Source organism: Salvelinus fontinalis, chromosome 14 (assembly GCF_029448725.1).
Source record: "Salvelinus fontinalis isolate EN_2023a chromosome 14, ASM2944872v1, whole genome shotgun sequence".
NCBI lineage: Eukaryota > Metazoa > Chordata > Actinopteri > Salmoniformes > Salmonidae > Salvelinus > Salvelinus fontinalis.
This window is the reverse complement of record NC_074678.1, coordinates 31,151,049-31,168,576: the sequence shown is the minus strand read 5'-3', so window position 1 is coordinate 31,168,576 and position 17,528 is coordinate 31,151,049. Positions and strand designations below refer to the sequence as shown.

The window sequence follows — 17,528 nt, the reverse complement described above, 5'->3', positions numbered from 1 at the left end:
ACTGTTACTAACCGGCTACCACCCAGTACTCTACCCTGAACCTTAGACACTGTTACTAACCGGCTACCACCCAGTACTCTACCCTGAACCTTAGACACTGTTACTAACCGGCTACCACCCAGTACTCTATCCTGAACCTTAGACACTGTTACTAACCGGCTACCACCCAGTACTCTACCCTGAACCTTAGATACTGTTACTAACCAGCTACCACCCAGTACTCTACCCTGAACCTTAGACACTGTTACTAACCTGCTACCACTCAGAACCCTACCCTGAACCTTAGACACTGTTACTAACCGGCTACCACCCAGTACTCTACCCTGAACCTTAGACACTGTTACTAACCTGCTACCACTCAGAACCCTACCCTGAACCTTAGACACTGTTACTAACCAGCTACCACTCAGTACCCTGCCCTGAACCTTAGACACTGTTACTAACCGGCTACCACTCAGTACCCTGCCCTGAACCTTAGACACTGTCACTAACCAGCTACCACTCAGTACCCTGCCCTGAACCTTAGACACTGTTACTAACCGGCTACCACTCAGTACCCTGCCCTGAACCTTAGACACTGTTACTAACCGGCTACCACTCAGTACTCTACCCTGAACCTTAGACACTGTTACTAACCGGCTACCACTCAGTACCCTGCCCTGAACCTTAGACACTGTTACTAACCGGCTACCACTCAGTACCCTGCCCTGAACCTTAGACACTGTTACTAACCGGCTACCACCCAGTACTCTACCCTGAACCTTAGACACTGTTACTAACCAGCTACCACCCAGTACTCTACCCTGAACCTTAGACACTGTTACTAACCGGCTACCACTCAGTACCCTGCCCTGAACCTTAGACACTGTTACTAACCGGCTACCACTCAGTCCCCTGCCCTGAACCTTAGACACTGTTACTAACCGGCTACCACCCAGTACTCTACCCTGAACCTTAGACACTGTTACTAACCGGCTACCACCCAGTACTCTACCCTGAACCTTAGACACTGTTACTAACCGGCTACCACTCAGTACCCTGCCGTGAACCTTAGACACTGTTACTAACCGGCTACCACCCAGTACCCTGCCCTGAACCTTAGACACTGTTACTAACCGGCTACCACTCAGTACCCTGCCCTGAACCTTAGACACTGTTACTAACCGGCTACCACTCAGTACTCTACCCTGAACCTTAGACACTGTTACTAACCAGCTACCACCCAGTACTCTACCCTGAACCTTAGACACTGTTACTAACCGGCTACCACCCAGTACTCTACCCTAAACCTTAGACACTGTTACTAACCGGCTACCACCCAGTACTCTACCCTGAACCTTAGACACTGTTACTAACCGGCTACCACCCAGTACTCTACCCTGAACCTTAGACACTGTTACTAACCGGCTACCACTCAGTACTCTACCCTAAACCTTAGACACTGTTACTAACCGGCTACCACCCAGTACTCTACCCTGAACCTTAGACACTGTTACTAACCGGCTACCACCCAGTACTCTATCCTGAACCTTAGACACTGTTACTAACCGGCTACCACCCAGTACTCTACCCTGAACCTTAGACACTGTTACTAACCAGCTACCACCCAGTACTCTACCCTGAACCTTAGACACTGTTACTAACCTGCTACCACTCAGAACCCTACCCTGAACCTTAGACACTGTTACTAACCGGCTACCACCCAGTACTCTACCCTGAACCTTAGACACTGTTACTAACCTGCTACCACTCAGAACCCTACCCTGAACCTTAGACACTGTTACTAACCAGCTACCACTCAGTACCCTGCCCTGAACCTTAGACACTGTTACTAACCGGCTACCACTCAGTACCCTGCCCTGAACCTTAGACACTGTTACTAACCGGCTACCACTCAGTACTCTACCCTGAACCTTAGACACTGTTACTAACCGGCTACCACTCAGTACCCTGCCCTGAACCTTAGACACTGTTACTAACCGGCTACCACTCAGTACCCTGCCCTGAACCTTAGACACTGTTACTAACCGGCTACCACCCAGTACTCTACCCTGAACCTTAGACACTGTTACTAACCAGCTACCACCCAGTACTCTACCCTGAACCTTAGACACTGTTACTAACCGGCTACCACTCAGTACCCTGCCCTGAACCTTAGACACTGTTACTAACCGGCTACCACTCAGTCCCCTGCCGTGAACCTTAGACACTGTTACTAACCGGCTACCACCCAGTACTCTACCCTGAACCTTAGACACTGTTACTAACCAGCTACCACCCAGTACTCTACCCTGAACCTTAGACACTGTTACTAACCGGCTACCACCCAGTACTCTGCCCTGAACCTTAGAGACTGCTGCCCTATGTACATAGTCATTGAACACTATAATTTTAATAATGTTTACATGCTGTTTTACCCACTTTATATATACACTGAGTGTACAAAACATTAAGGATACCTGCTCTTGGCATGTTATAGACTGACCAGGTGAATCCAGGTGAAAGCTATGATCCTTTATTGATGTCACTTGTTAAATCCTCTTCAATCAGTGTAGATGAAGGGGAGGAGACAGGTAAAATAATGATTTTTAAGCCTTGAGACAATTGAGACATGGATTGTATATGTCTGCCATTCATAGGGTGAATGGGCAAGACAAAATATTTAAGTGCCTTTGAACAGGGTATGGTAGTAGGTGCCAGGCACACCGGTTTGAGTGTGCGAAGAACTGCAAGCTGCTGGGTTTTTCATGCTCTACAGTTTCCCGTGTGTATCAAGAATGGTCCACCACCCAAAGGGCATCCATCCAACTTGACTCAACTGTGGGAAGCATTGGAGTCAACATGGGCCAGCATCCCTATGGAACACTTTCAACACCTTGTAGTTTAGGCCCCGACAAATTGAGGCTGTTCTGAGGGGAAAATGGGGTGCAACTCAATATTAGGAAGGTGTTCTTAATGTTTTGTACAGTGTGTGTACGTACGTACCAGACAAAGTTTGGACACACCTTCTCATTCAAGGGTTTTTCTTTAATTTTACTATTTTCTACATTGTAGAGTAATGGTGAAGACATCAAAACTATGAAATAACACATATTGAATCATGTAATAACCAAAAATGTAATAGATTTTAGATTCTTCAAAGTTTACCCTTTAACCTGATGACAGCGTTACACACGCTTGGCATTCTCTCAACCAGCTTCATGAGGTAGTCACCTGGAATGCATTTCAATTAACAGGTGTGCCTTGTAAAAGTTAATTTGAGGAATTTCTTTCCTTAATGCGTTTGAGACAATCAGTTGTGTTGTGACAAGGTAGCGGTAGTATACAGAACATAGTCCTATTTGGTAAAATACTAAGTCCATATTATGGCAAGAACAGCTCCAATAAGCAAAGAGAAACGACAGTCCATCATTACTTTAAGACATGAAGGTCAGTCAATACAGAAAATTTGAAGAACTTTTAAGTTTCTTCAAGTGCAGTCGCAAAAACCATCAAGCACTTTGATGAAACTCGCTCTCATGAGGACTACCACAGGAAAGGAAGACCCAAAGTTACCTCTGCTGCAGAGGATAGGTTCATTAGAGTTACCTGCCTTAAATTGCTGCCCAAATAAATGCTTCACAGAGTTCAAGTAACAGACACAACTTTTCAGAGGAGACTGCATGAATCAGGCCTTCATGGTCGAATTGCTGCAAAGAAACCACTACTAAAGGACACCAATAAGAAGAAAATAGTTGCTTTGGCCAAGGAACAAGCAATGGACATTAGACCGGTAGAAATCTGTCCTTTAGGTCTGATGAGTCCAAATTTGCGATTTTTGGTTCCAACCGCCATGGGTTTGTGAGACGCAGAGTGGGTGAACGGATGATCTCTGCATGTATGGTTCCCACCGTGAAGCATGGAGGAGGTGTGATGGTGTGGGGGTGCTTTGCTGGTGACACTGTCAGTGATTTATTTAGAATTCAAGGCACACTTAACCAGCATGGCTACCACAGCATTCTGCAGCGATACGCCATCCCATCTGGTTTGCCCTTAGTGGGTCTATCATTTATTTTTTAACAGGACAATGACCCAACACACCTCCAGGCTGTGTAAGGGCTATTTTACCAAGAAGGAGAGTGATGGAGTGCTGCATCAGATGACCTGGCCTCCACAATCACCCGACCTTAACACAATTGAGATGGGATGAGTTGGACCGCAGAGTGAAGGAAAAGCAGCCAACAAGTGCTCAGTATATGTGGGAACTCCTTCAAGACTGTTGGAAAAGCATTCCAGGTGAAGCTGGATGAGAGAATGCCAAGAGTGTGCAAAGTTGTCATCAAAGCAAAGGGTGGCTACTTTGAAGAATCACAAATATAAAATAAATGTTGTTTTGTTTAACACTTTTTTGGTTACTACATGATTCCATATGTGTTATTTCATAGTTTTGATGTTTTCACTATTATTCTACAATGTAGAAAAACCCTTGAATGAGTAGGTGTGTCCAAACTTTTGACTCGTACTGAATATATAAATTCCGTACTGTGACGTTGCTCATTCTGATATTTCGTCATTTCTTTCTTTTTACTTTTATGGATTATTTGTGTATTATTATGTATTGCTAGGTATTACTGCACTGTTGGAGCTAATCTGCGTATGCAACCAATAAACTTGGATTTGATTAGATTTTGAGGCTTTTCTTGTTGTTACAGAGAAGTACACACAGATATAACACAATATGTTTGCTCACAGAGCGACACACTTCTTCAGCTGCGTGTGAAGCTGAGTTAGCTTGAGGATGGTGTTATGTCATTTATGTAGATATTTGAGTATTATTCCGTAGATAATTGATGTCTAATTGAAAGTGTGGTACAGTGTGTGTTCCTCCCCTGACTGACCTGTCCCCCCTGTGTGTTGTGTGCAGCTCCGGTGGTGACGGGGGCAGGCCCTAACTTTTCTCTGGGAGAGCTGCAGGGGCACCTGGCCTATGACCTTAACCCCTCAGGGGTGGGCATGAGGAGAACCCTGCCCAGCACCTCCTCCAGCGGGTCAGTACCCAGCCCCGAAACACACACACACACACACACACACCTAGACTGGAAATGAATATACTGCATATAGTTCAAATAGACAAAACACTCAGTTTGTTTGTACTCTACCCTGCGAAAAAACTCACATTTAGAGGGAATGTTAGAATACATTCCATATTAACACGAGCCTTGCATAAGTGAATGGCTGGATGTGCAACCACTAGGCAGATGACAGGAGGACTGTATGGTTGTTTTTATTGGTGCACAGAGAGCAGTATCCTGGTGTTGAAAGCACAAGACCTTCACTACAGTGACAATGGCTGTTCCTCATGAGATTTATCTGGGCGTGTGCAACACTGCCAAAACACAAGCTGTGACTTAATGTCTTATTTTTCACTGTAAACGTCAAGTAAAGCTGGGACAAACTGAAACCGTAAATAACTGGTTTACCTGAAAATCCTGGAGCTGCTCAGTTTCCTCCCGGCCATCTCCAGGTTGCCGGTGTTGACCCACTTGTGTACTGTGCGTGTGTACATACTTTATACACAGTTTTGAACTGTCAATATGTCACATTGCCTTCCCCTTATTTCCTTCTGCCTCTCTCCCTATGTGTGACATCCAGGAGTAAGAGGCACAAGTCAGGCTCCATGGAGGATGATGTGGACACCAGTCCTGGGGGGGAGTACTACACCTCTCCCAACTCCCCGGCTAGCAGCTCCCGCAACTGGCAAGAGGATCTGGAAGGAGGTGAGCATCCCCTCTGGGCTTCCACACAAACTCTTAGCTATTATATAGTTTTGACAAGGACAGTGCTTATTGCTCATCAGTTAGTACAAACTCATGATGTCATGCTGAGGACACTGGCTCTCCTCCAACTCTTCAGTAATTACAAACGATGACTCAGTTCTGGTGTCCCTCTTAAATGTTCTTCATTAGGGCTGTCGAGAAACATCAACTCGTACTTTTCATAATCACAGTGGGGAAACAGCTGAAATATCAGGCCGTACTTTCACTTCAATTACCTTGAAAGCCACTGACACAGTGCTAAAGAGCAAATTATAAATATATCATGTTATAAACAGAAAGTACGCAGCTTCAAATTTCCCAAATTGAGCCTGAAGTCATAATTAATGAACCAACATTTTTTGTGAAAGTCTGCAAAAATCCAAGTGGCCCAAGGTACCTTGGAGCAGTATCCACAGATGCAACGTCGCATTAGTTACCTTCTTGCTTTCCTCTCACCTCAGGTTCACCTATCAGTTTGCTAGTATGGAATAATATTCCTAACAAAGATTTTTAGCAAACAGGAAAGCTACTGTGGATCTCTCATCTAGATACAAGCAATCATTTCAAGATGATTGTATAAAGCAGTATTTTAAATATTGAAATGGCATGTGTCTTTCTCATGGTCTTGTACAGTATGACCCTCATCCCCCAACAGCACTGACCTGGTTCTGGTAAAAAAAAATAGGATGAGTAGGTTACAGCATGCACAGTGTGGTTGAGTGAGTGAGTGTGGGACAGAGTAAGTGGTCAGGTAGTGGGTGTGCTGAGTGAGTGGGGCCTGCCTAGTAAGTGCACTACACATGTGTGTACGAGCCACGAGGCAGCTCTCTAACCATGGGTTGGCAGCAGTAAGTGGGAGGAGGATCAGCATCTTTACAACAGAACTGTTACCTGAGTGTTTAACGCACTGTGTGTTGTTCTACCAGGGGGGTTCTCGGTCTCCCATATGATCTAATGCTGTTAAACTGTGGTGGACTCTTCACGCTACGCTAATAGAGTGTCCAGTGGCCTGTAAAGGACCCTGGTGGCGTGTCTGGGGGCTTTGTGGTGCTATTAACCAGAGTGTCCCCGGCTGGGCCCCGGGCTCCAGGAGGGCCCCACGATACAGGGACCCTGATGCTGACACCAGAGCTGTGGAGGTCAATAGAGCAGAGCCGGCCCCTCTCCCCCCCAGCCTCGACCCCGTCAGAGACCCTGCAGGAGTCTGGCCCAGCCCTCCTCGTGTCGTGCTCACTCTCTTCCTGTCTAGACAGCTCTAACGAGCTCCTCTTTAACGACCCCTTCGGATGATTGCTCTGAGATGGTGGGGGGGTTACAGGCTGTGTGAGAGGAGGATGTTTGTGCACCTTCCCCAGGTAGAGGTGGTCTGGGGAAGCTTGCCTCTATACTAGGGAAGCTTGCGCCAGTCTGCAGCCGGGCGAATGGATTGGAAAGGGTAATGCCTGGCCTCCTGTAGAGCTGTGGTTTGACCCCTGGCTCAAGTCACCAGCACTACCAACTCTGTTAAGGAGGTTACGGTTTAAGCCGCACTTAACCATCGATTAGATTACATCTCATACTCTGTAGACTTTGTTCAAAAGATATATTCTCAAGATATTGCAATGTAAATATTAATATAATGTGTCACTACAGTAGGTAGATGTGTGGGTTGGCCTAGACCCTTGAAGACTGAGCGGAGTAGTCAGTCAGATTAGTGTGATCAGGTAATTAGCGTCAGTGCTGTAATGGCTGCCCTTGCCTAGCCCCCAGCACTAAGCCGGACGTGCATGTTTATCCTATGAGCAAGTCTCCCGTTGAACCTCAGCTTGCCCTCTGACATTCCTGAAAAGCCCTGGTTTACTCACTCCACTCTGAGACAGAGGGCTGGGGTAGAGCAGGGGAAGAGGAAGCTGTCAAATAAGGCTTTCCCCCTCTCTCTCTGTCTTCCTCCCTCTCTCTCAATCTCTTTCTCAGAAAACAATTAGAGTGAGGGGTATAAACGTATAATGTGTGAGAGAGAAACCTCCGTCACTCCATGACTGACTCCCTCTGTACAGTATCACAGTAATAACTTGTGTACTGTGTGCTCCACCACTCCTAAGAAGGAAACAAAGAGCTGTGCAATGTTAATACCCTAATGTATAACAGTCCCTAGCTGGGTGGAGAAAGGGTTCCTTACGCACATTCTGTGTGCGATAGCAAACTAAACACGGAGGAGGAGGAGGGTTCCACCCTGCCAGTAATACCACTGCAACAAAGATGCATTTGTTTTAGCACATCTAAGCAACTCTGGTATCAGGCACTGCAGGCCTCTTGGGAATGTGAGTGATCTACCTAGACTAACCGGATTTGGGGTAGACCTGACCAAAACATAACATTGATTCTGATCCTGTTGTTTCCTCTCAATGAGGAAGTTAGTTGGGAGCCCATGTGCTCACTGCAATGTGCTGCAGCACTGAGCACTGAGGACGTCACGTCAATGCACCCTGCCACCCTGTGGTGAGTTACTGTAATTACAAAAGCCATGTAGTAGCAGATTCAATTGGGCAATTAAATGTAGGGTCTTTTCAATAGTCTTCTCCAGACAGGCATTTTTATTATGGGAGTCCTAGTGGCATCAGTAACACCCTCTGTGTATCTCTGTCTCTGTGTCCAGGCATGTCCCCTGGAGTAAAGAAGACAGAGATGGACAGCCCGTCTCCTCAGGAGAGCTCCCCACGTCTCGGCTTCACACAGCACCACCGGCCCGTCATCGCAGTGCACAGTGGTCAGTACACACACTCTTATGCAAATCACATTCACAGGAGACGTCTTGTCACTGTTGCCACAATCCATCACCCTCACACATGCACGTCTCCAAAGGGTGAGAATCGTTTATTAAAAAAATAGCAAAAAAGTCTGAACTGTCAATAGAAAAGAGATGACGTGTCATACTTCTCCACAGCTGAGATTCCTTATGTAGTGTCTCGTGCTGTAGGGAGGTTCAACATCAACAGCAACACTATCTACATAGTTCCACATTTTTAATGCCTGTATCTGTTGAGTTGAGCCTGATGTAGGCACTGACTGCAGGCATTATGCTTTCAACAAGACCAGCTTCCTGTCAGGCAATGCATTATTTGAGGGTTTTAATTGAACATCCCGTGAACACTTTCTGACAGATAATTTGTTGTGGAGTCAATGAAGACTAATCGATGAGCAGGTAGTGTTCCCCAGCCAAACGTTTGCTGGATGATGCATGAACAATTAAAGCCGCAAATAAAATAAATTGGTCGTGCATCTTCATATGTCAGCTAAATTAGCGCGTGGTGCTGATAGAGTTGCCGTACTAAATGTGAAACAAAAACCCTTGCAATAGGTACTGTACCAAAGGAGAGGCGCAAAGACTGAGTCATTTCATTACATGTATATATCATTTTTTCCCATGAAGAGTGGTTGTATTAAAGTCACTGAGTGTAGAGAATTGAACTCACACGGAATTGTAATTTCGTTTTGCAGAACCACACATCTTTCAATGTCACTTTTATTATCTCAAGCATACCATCATTTTGGAGCATGAACAAGTACACTTATTCAAATATTTTCTCTCTTTGTCTCCATCTCTCTCTTTCTTCCTCTCCCTCCCTCTCTTTTCTCCCTTTGTCTCTCTCTGTGCAGGGATTTCTCGGAGTCCGCACCCCTCCTCGTCTTTGCACTTCCCCACCACCTCCATCCTGCCCCAGTCCACCTCCTACTTCCCCCACACCGCCATCCGCTACCCGCCACACCTCAGCTCCCAAGACCCGCTGAAGGACCTGGTTTCCCTGGCCTGTGACCCGTCCAACCAGCAGCCCAGCCCAGTGAGTCCAGCCCATCTAACAACTCTAACTAAGGCCCAGAGTTTGTCCTGGTCAGGTTATGTGGTCAGTAAAACTCCTGACCCTACTCATTACTCACTGTCATTCTAGATAGGAGTAGAACCCAGCAGCGCCAGGTTACAACTGAGCCAGCCACCAATGCTGTCACTCATTGATGTGCAGAGAGAGGTGGCTTTCAGTTCATCATGTTTAATGTGTTCATCTAGTAGAACCTGTAGTAATGTGACATCATGTCGGGCTGTGAGGTCATGGCCAGCTCTTTAGTTTGAGGTAATGTTAAGGGAAGTTCACTCACTCTGGGATATTTCCCAGAGGGAATGTATTATACGTTTGAATGGTTTATTCAGAGAATTGTGTTATTTCCATTTATCATTTAGATTCACCTATTCGTTTGTTTGCTATTTAATTCCTTCATGCTTCATGTTTCCTATATTGTCACCCTGTCTCAGATGGCCTGGTCCCCTGTGAACAGTATGATATGCCATTTCTTTCCCATATTCTCCCCCACTGTGGTCTTTACTGACCAGGGGATACTCTACTGTAGGGGGTGTAACCTGAGAGAGAAGCAGCCCACAGCCATGTAGGAACATAGTAAACAGCTAGAGTCAGGTTTTCCTCACGTAGCTGCTACTCCTCCCCTCTGCTCCAGACTGCAGACTCTCCGTGACTCTCAGAACAATTAACACTCACCATACTGTATTTTTAAACATGACAAAGGAGAAAGGGGCAACAATTCGATAGATCTGAGGCCATAAAATCATTGTAATCACTGTGTTTTAGCCAACTTCTTAGATTATAGTTGTTCAATGTATTGGCTGGCTGGTAGTACAGCAGCCCTGAGACTTCCTGCTCTGTTTAGACTCAGCCTGCTGGCACTGGGACCAGCCCAGATCCTCAGACATGGTTATACTCATTATCCATATATGACACAGCTGAGAGGACCTGCCACTGCACCACATGCAAATGACCCCCCTCCCTGCTTCAATAATGCCGGCATTACAAGCCAGGTTGCTCAATGAAGCTGCTGTACTGTTTCTGTTTTCACTTGGAAAGGAGTGGAGGGAGAAGGAGATCCCTGTACGTCTCTAGCGGTGATGCTGAGGTTGGCAGAGTGCACGGCTCTGGCGCAGGCAGGCAGCTCACAGAGGAAAGAGGAGAGACATTTATCAGGAGTGCCCCCCAGCAGCAACCACGCTGGGCTCTGCTCAGCCCAAACTGCAGAGTCATTGAAATTCCCCCTGCTGCAGTGCGACTGCAGCCAGGCAGTCACAAAGGACGAGCGCATGGGACCATAATGAAGCTGACTCATTTGCTCATCCATTGTTGTGGAGGACAGTGAGTGTGCACTGCAGTCCTCTCCTCTGGGGAGGAGAGAGTCTATGAAAGCCATGCCAGCCAGTAGAAGAGCAGCCATGGATGGATGACTGGCTGAGTAGTGCAGTCCCCTGGACATCACTCATTCCCTCTCCCCTCTCTCTCTGACTCCCTTACACACACACACACACACACACACACACACACACACGCTGATGGAGAGGGAAGGTGTGTGTTTGAGAGACCGGGACAGTGCAGTGACATCAACAGTATTATATCATCTGTGCTGCCGCAGTGAAGCCTCCTCCTCCTTTCCCCCTCCTTCTCACCATCCCCCACTGTACAGCTGACATGTGCCCCCCTCTCTCCCTTCCCAGCTGAACGGCAGTGGTCAAGTGAAGGTGCCCAGTCACTACATCTCCTCCCAGATGCTGGCGCCTCCTCCGCCCCCTGGAATGCCTCGACTGACGCTGCCCTCCGACTCCAAGTCCAGCACCACCACCTCGGACGGGGGAGCCAACTCCCCCACGTCACCCAGTAAGTGGGCCGCTGGTGAGCCTGCTACTCCCAGCCCCTAGGTCTTCAGTGACAATAGTTTCTAAGTGCATAGGGTTGTCATACAGACCCATCGTACTTATTACTGATTCATTACCTGAAGGACGAGGCTATTGTCTCTCAGTCCTTTATAAGAGAGGGGGGAGAGAGGAAACGTTCAGGCATTGCAATGCAACTCCTACTCCCATCATCATTAATCATGATTATTTAATTCAGAGAGGACAGCTCTATATGCTTTACTGATGACGCTTTAATAATACCAATAAATCCTCATGTGACTTTGATTGAAATCTCTGTTAAGGTCCTTCACCACGCCAGCTTCCATTAGCGATACATTTTCTTAATCAGTATTGGAAAGTTACAGTACAAAGTTTGTTGGATGCTGACAAGAGTCCACTGTTTCAGTGAAATGAGAAGGGCCTACGTGTCAACAGATCAATTTGTCAATCCACAGATCACTGTCTAATTGATAGGATACTAAGTTCCATTACATTGTACTGGATGATCAAGATAAATTATGACCAACAATGGTTCTGATGAAGGGTCTGAGGTCTTGTATTGCTGCACATTATTTCAAAATGATGCATATACCAGAATATGATGTCAATTTCAGTTAGTGTCTGAGGCAGGGGAATTCCCTTGAAATAACTGTCTGCACGACACATCTGACAGTCTTAATGATCTGGCACAGGCGGCTAATTCAGTTAACAAGAGATTAAACACGCATATTCATTACTGCCCAATCTGATTGACATAACAAGCCTTTATGTTATAAGAGTGTCCTCTCTCGCTCTCTCTCGCTCTCTCTCAGCATACTCAGCTCCTGGGACGCCCCCTGCCAACCGCTCCTTTGTAGGGATCGGACCTCGGGACCCTGGCGCACTCTACCAGGCACAGGTACACAGCACCGTTAACTTTACGGGAGAAAAGACATTGATTTCTATGTTTGTTACACACTATTTCACTGATGTCCGTAACTGTACATAACTCACGCTTATGTTCACATAGCCACCACAGGGAATGCTACTGAATTAGTAACAGTTGATGAAAGGAATATCTATACACTGTATTACGGTATATTATGTAAATCACTTAAATAATCCTAATCACTATGATACAAGAATTTTGCTGATGTCAGACATACTGTATATAGGCCTCAAAGCAGCTTAGAGCTGTAAACTCTCTCACCCCCTGGCTCTGTTCCTCTCTCTGATATCAAAGCCATACGTCTATGTTCAATTATATATCTGAGGGCATTAGCTAGGATTTGCCTCAGGGTCCGAATGTTTACAGCCAGCCCGGGACCCTTTTGATATAACAGGGCTTTTGGCTGTGTGTGAGAGATTAACACGGCCTAAGAAATGTCTCTCGTTCAAGCTTACATTTACCTCAGTGTGATCGTAGATATTCAGTGTTAACACTCATGGATTTCTCTTCCATTTAGGGAAAGTTGAGGCTTGAATTTTGTCAACTTTGAAATATGAAGTTGATCTCACTAATATACCAACGAAACAAACACATTACCTCTATATGTCCCAATGTGGCTACAGAGCTGAGGCATTTTGGAGCTTGCTGCTGCATTGCAGTTCTTCTTGCTCCATAAAAAGTGCAAGTGCACCTCGGTGAGGGTTGTGATGATGTAGAGGAAGAGAATGAGAGAGACTGCTGAGCTAGGAGAGGTGTGTGTGTGTGTGTGTGTGTGTGTGTGTGTGTGTGTGTGTGTGTGTGTGTGTGTGTGTGTGTGTGTGTGTGTGTGTGTGCGCGCGCTTTAAAAAAATTTTAACTTGAGAGGTGAATTAGATGTGAAGTAAAATGGCAGAGTCATCTCATCTGGCCAGTAGAAACATGACAGAACGCAGGGATCATGCACATGCAATAATAACAAACACATTGGAATGTAGTAACACAGGGACAATGCTACACCCCAGATTACCTTTTCTTTTGTTGTAACCCAACTCAAAAGTATAGAGAGAAACGTCTTTGTAGTGTTAATTCTGCCAATTGTCACGGGATATCTAGTCTCTGTTGCATAGTCCTGCTGCACTCATAGGAGAAGTATTTCTTTGTCAGAGGAAGTCCTTTTTCCTTTGCTCTGTGTCGTCTAGCCTCTTGTGGGCCTCTGCTCCTTCAGCCCTGCTCAGAGAGAGGAACATAAGGGAACCGAAGGGGGATGGAGGGGGCCTTATGAGCCTGCGCGGGGATGGTCACGTCCAGAGCTGTCTGGTTGCTAATGGGAAACCAGACATGGTGTAATTGCAGGATGAACTTGAACTTCAGGGAGTGTAGAATAAAAAGTAACAGCAGACCAAACTAATGCAAGCCCTGTCCGGCGCCAGTCATTCATCAGCTAGCGCTTCGTCCACTACGCAAAAAAGTTGGGATTGATTGCGCAGCCCTCGATTAAAAATCTGCTCCAGTGCATGCAGTGTCTACTGTCTGTGTCACTATTGTTTACATTTGAATTATCTTATCATTTTCTTTTGGATAGTTGTACAGTTTTTTTTTGTTTTCAGAAACATACGACCTCCTAACTCAAGGCAGCAGTGTAATAGAGTAATGTCATGTCAGTGAGTATTCAGTACAATAGTGTGCGGCGTTGAGGAGACATCTGGGTAGCTGTTTTGCTTCCCTCAGACTGTGCAGCTCTGTCCCAGACTCCCAGCTTTGTATTTTCAGAATTATACTTTCCCCTCCTGGCGAAACGTTTGCAAGAAACAAAATATTTTTGGGGGAGTGAGACACTCACCACGGTTAACCTTGATTGGCTGTGATTGGTTGTCTTTACCGTCACTAGAATGTGCTTTTGGTTTCGTGTATAATATTCAAATAATGAAGTCAGTTACATAAGTTGGCATGCAACGAGTACTGAAAGAAAAGTTGAAAGCCTTTCCAAAACAACAGAGAGAAATGGTAAGACTATCTGTCACGATCGTGTGGCGGATTGACGGACCAAAATGCAGCAGTTGGAAAATAAGCCATCTTCTTTTATTTAACAACACGAAGATGAACACGACACAAAACACTTTAACAAAACAACAAAACGACCGTGAAGCTACAAACGTTGTGCACATACATACAGGCTACAAACGTTTTACATAGACAATTACCCACAACCAATGAGAGCCTATGGCTACCCTAAATAAGGCTCCCAATCAGAGACAACCGAAATCAGCTGTCTCTAATTGGGAACTCATTCAGGTAACCATAGACTCTCCTAGATAACTAACCAACATAGACAACGCTAGACATATACACTCAACACAAAACCATCTACTACACCCCATAACCCCTTTACCAAATAAACACCCAAAACCAACAAAACATAAACATTACCCATGTCACACCCTGACCTAACTAAAATAATAAAGAAAACAAAGAATAATAAGGCCAGGGCGTGACATAACCCCCCCCCCTTGAGGCGCGAACTCCGGGCGCACCATACACAGTCTAGGGGAGGGTCTGGGTGGGCTCCCCTCCACGGTGGCGGCTCCGGCTCTGGTCGTAGTCCCCACGTCACCACAGTACCTAACCACCTCCTAGGCTTCCTCCAAACGACCCCCCTCCACATTAACCCCATTGCATTAAGGGGGAGTTCCGGACTAAGGGACAGCTCCGGACTAAGGACCAGTACCAGGGTAAGGGGCAGTACCAGGGTCAGGGGCAGTACCAGGATAAGGGGCAGTACCAGGGTAAGGGGCAGCACCAGGGTAAGGGGCAGCACCAGGGTAAGGGGCAGCACCAGGGTAAGGGGCAGCTCCAGGGTAAGGGGCAGCTCCGGACTGAGGAATGGCAGCTCCGGACTGAGGAATGGCAGCTCCGGACTGAGGGACTGCAGCTCCGGACTGAGGGACGGCCCATGGCTGGCTGACAGATCTGGCTGCTCATGGCTGGCTAACGGATCTGGCTGCTCATGGCTGGCTAACTGATCTGGCTGCTCATGGCTGGCTGACGGATCTGGCTGCTCATGGCTGGCTGACGGATCTGGCTGCTCATGGCTGGCTGACGGATCTGGCTGCTCATGGCTAGCTGACGGATCTGGCTGCTCATGGCTAGCTGACGGATCTGGCTGCTCATGGCTAGCTGACGGATCTGGCTGCTCATGGCTAGCTAACGGATCTGGCTGCTCATGGCTAGCTGACGGATCTGGCTGCTCATGGCTAGCTGACGGATCTGGCTGCTCATGGCTAGCTGACGGATCTGGCTGCTCATGGCTAGCTGACGGATCTGGCTGCTCATGGCTAGCTGACGGATCTGGCTGCTCATGGCTAGCTGACGGATCTGGCTGCTCATGGCTGGCTGACTGATCTGGCTGCTCCTGTCTGGTTGGCGGCTCTGGCAGATCCTGTCTGGTTGGCGGCTCTGGCAGATCCTGTCTGGTTGGCGGCTCTGGCAGATCCTGTCTGACGGACGGCTCTAGCGGCTCCTGTCTGGCTGGCGGCTCTAGCGGCTCCTGTCTGGCGGACGGCTCAGTGGGCTTCATGACATATGGCTCAACGCTCAGTCTAGCCCGGCCGATACGTGGAGCTGAAATGTACCGAACCGGGCTATGCACGCGTACAGGAGACACCGTGCGCTCTACTGCGTAACACGGTGTCTGCCCGTACTCTCGCTCTCCACGGTAAGTACAGGGAGTAGGCGCAGGTTTCCTACCTGACTTCGCCACACTCCCTTTAAGGCCCCCCCCAAGAAATTTTTGGGTTGTACTCACGGGCTTCCAGCCTTGTCTCCGTGCTGCCTCCTCATATCGCCTCCTCTCGGCTTTCGCTGCCTCCAGCTCTTCACGAGGGAGGCGATATTCTCCAGGTTGATCCCACGGCCCCTTACCATCCAGTATCTCCTCCCATGTCCAGAAATCCTTTGTGGGTAGGTCCTGTTGCCGCCTTCCATGCCGCTTGGTCCTATGGTGGGTAATTCTGTCACGATCGTGTGGCGGATTGACGGACCAAAATGCAGCAGTTGGAAAATAAGCCATCTTCTTTTATTTAACAACACGAAGATGAACACGACACAAAACACTTTAACAAAACAACAAAACGACCGTGAAGCTACAAACGTTGTGCACATACATACAGGCTACAAACGTTTTACATAGACAATTACCCACAACCAATGAGAGCCTATGGCTACCCTAAATAAGGCTCCCAATCAGAGACAACCGAAATCAGCTGTCTCTAATTGGGAATTCATTCAGGTAACCATAGACTCTCCTAGATAACTAACCAACATAGACAACGCTAGACATATACACTCAACACAAAACCATCTACTACACCCCATAACCCCTTTACCAAATAAACACCCAAAACCAACAAAACATAAACATTACCCATGTCACACCCTGACCTAACTAAAATAATAAAGAAAACAAAGAATAATAAGGCCAGGGCGTGACATAACCCCCCCCCCTTGAGGCGCGAACTCCGGGCGCACCATACACAGTCTAGGGGAGGGTCTGGGTGGGCTCCCCTCCACGGTGGCGGCTCCGGCTCTGGTCGTAGTCCCCACGTCACCACAGTACCTAACCACCTCCTAGGCTTCCTCCAAACGACCCCCCTCCACATTAACCCCATTGCATTAAGGGGGAGTTCCGGACTAAGGGACAGCTCCGGACTAAGGACCAGTACCAGGGTAAGGGGCAGTACCAGGGTCAGGGGCAGTACCAGGATAAGGGGCAGTACCAGGGTAAGGGGCAGCACCAGGGTAAGGGGCAGCACCAGGGTAAGGGGCAGCACCAGGGTAAGGGGCAGCTCCAGGGTAAGGGGCAGCTCCGGACTGAGGAATGGCAGCTCCGGACTGAGGAACGGCAGCTCCGGACTGAGGGACTGCAGCTCCGGACTGAGGGACGGCCCATGGCTGGCTGACAGATCTGGCTGCTCATGGCTGGCTAACGGATCTGGCTGCTCATGGCTGGCTAACTGATCTGGCTGCTCATGGCTGGCTGACGGATCTGGCTGCTCATGGCTGGCTGACGGATCTGGCTGCTCATGGCTGGCTGACGGATCTGGCTGCTCATGGCTGGCTGACGGAT

General features: G+C 47.5%; 1 protein-coding gene across 6 annotated transcripts in view; it reads left to right on the top strand.

The window, feature by feature from the left end:
- The window catches only part of LOC129810620 (nuclear factor 1 C-type-like), a 124,253-nt gene that overhangs the window by 89,314 nt on the left and 17,411 nt on the right, over positions 1-17,528 (top strand). For 3 of the 6 annotated variants that reach the window (XM_055861317.1, XM_055861315.1, XM_055861313.1), the window contains exons 5-10: positions 4,904-5,027; positions 5,632-5,756; positions 8,431-8,541; positions 9,432-9,676; positions 11,323-11,497; positions 12,312-12,397. In XM_055861317.1, coding sequence (XP_055717292.1) covers positions 4,904-5,027; positions 5,632-5,756; positions 8,431-8,541; positions 9,432-9,676; positions 11,323-11,497; positions 12,312-12,397 — 866 coding nt within the window. The remainder of the gene's footprint in view (positions 1-4,903; positions 5,028-5,631; positions 5,757-8,430; positions 8,542-9,431; positions 9,677-11,322; positions 11,498-12,311; positions 12,398-17,528) is intronic. The other 3 variants (XM_055861314.1, XM_055861316.1, XM_055861318.1) reach the window with 3 other exon arrangements.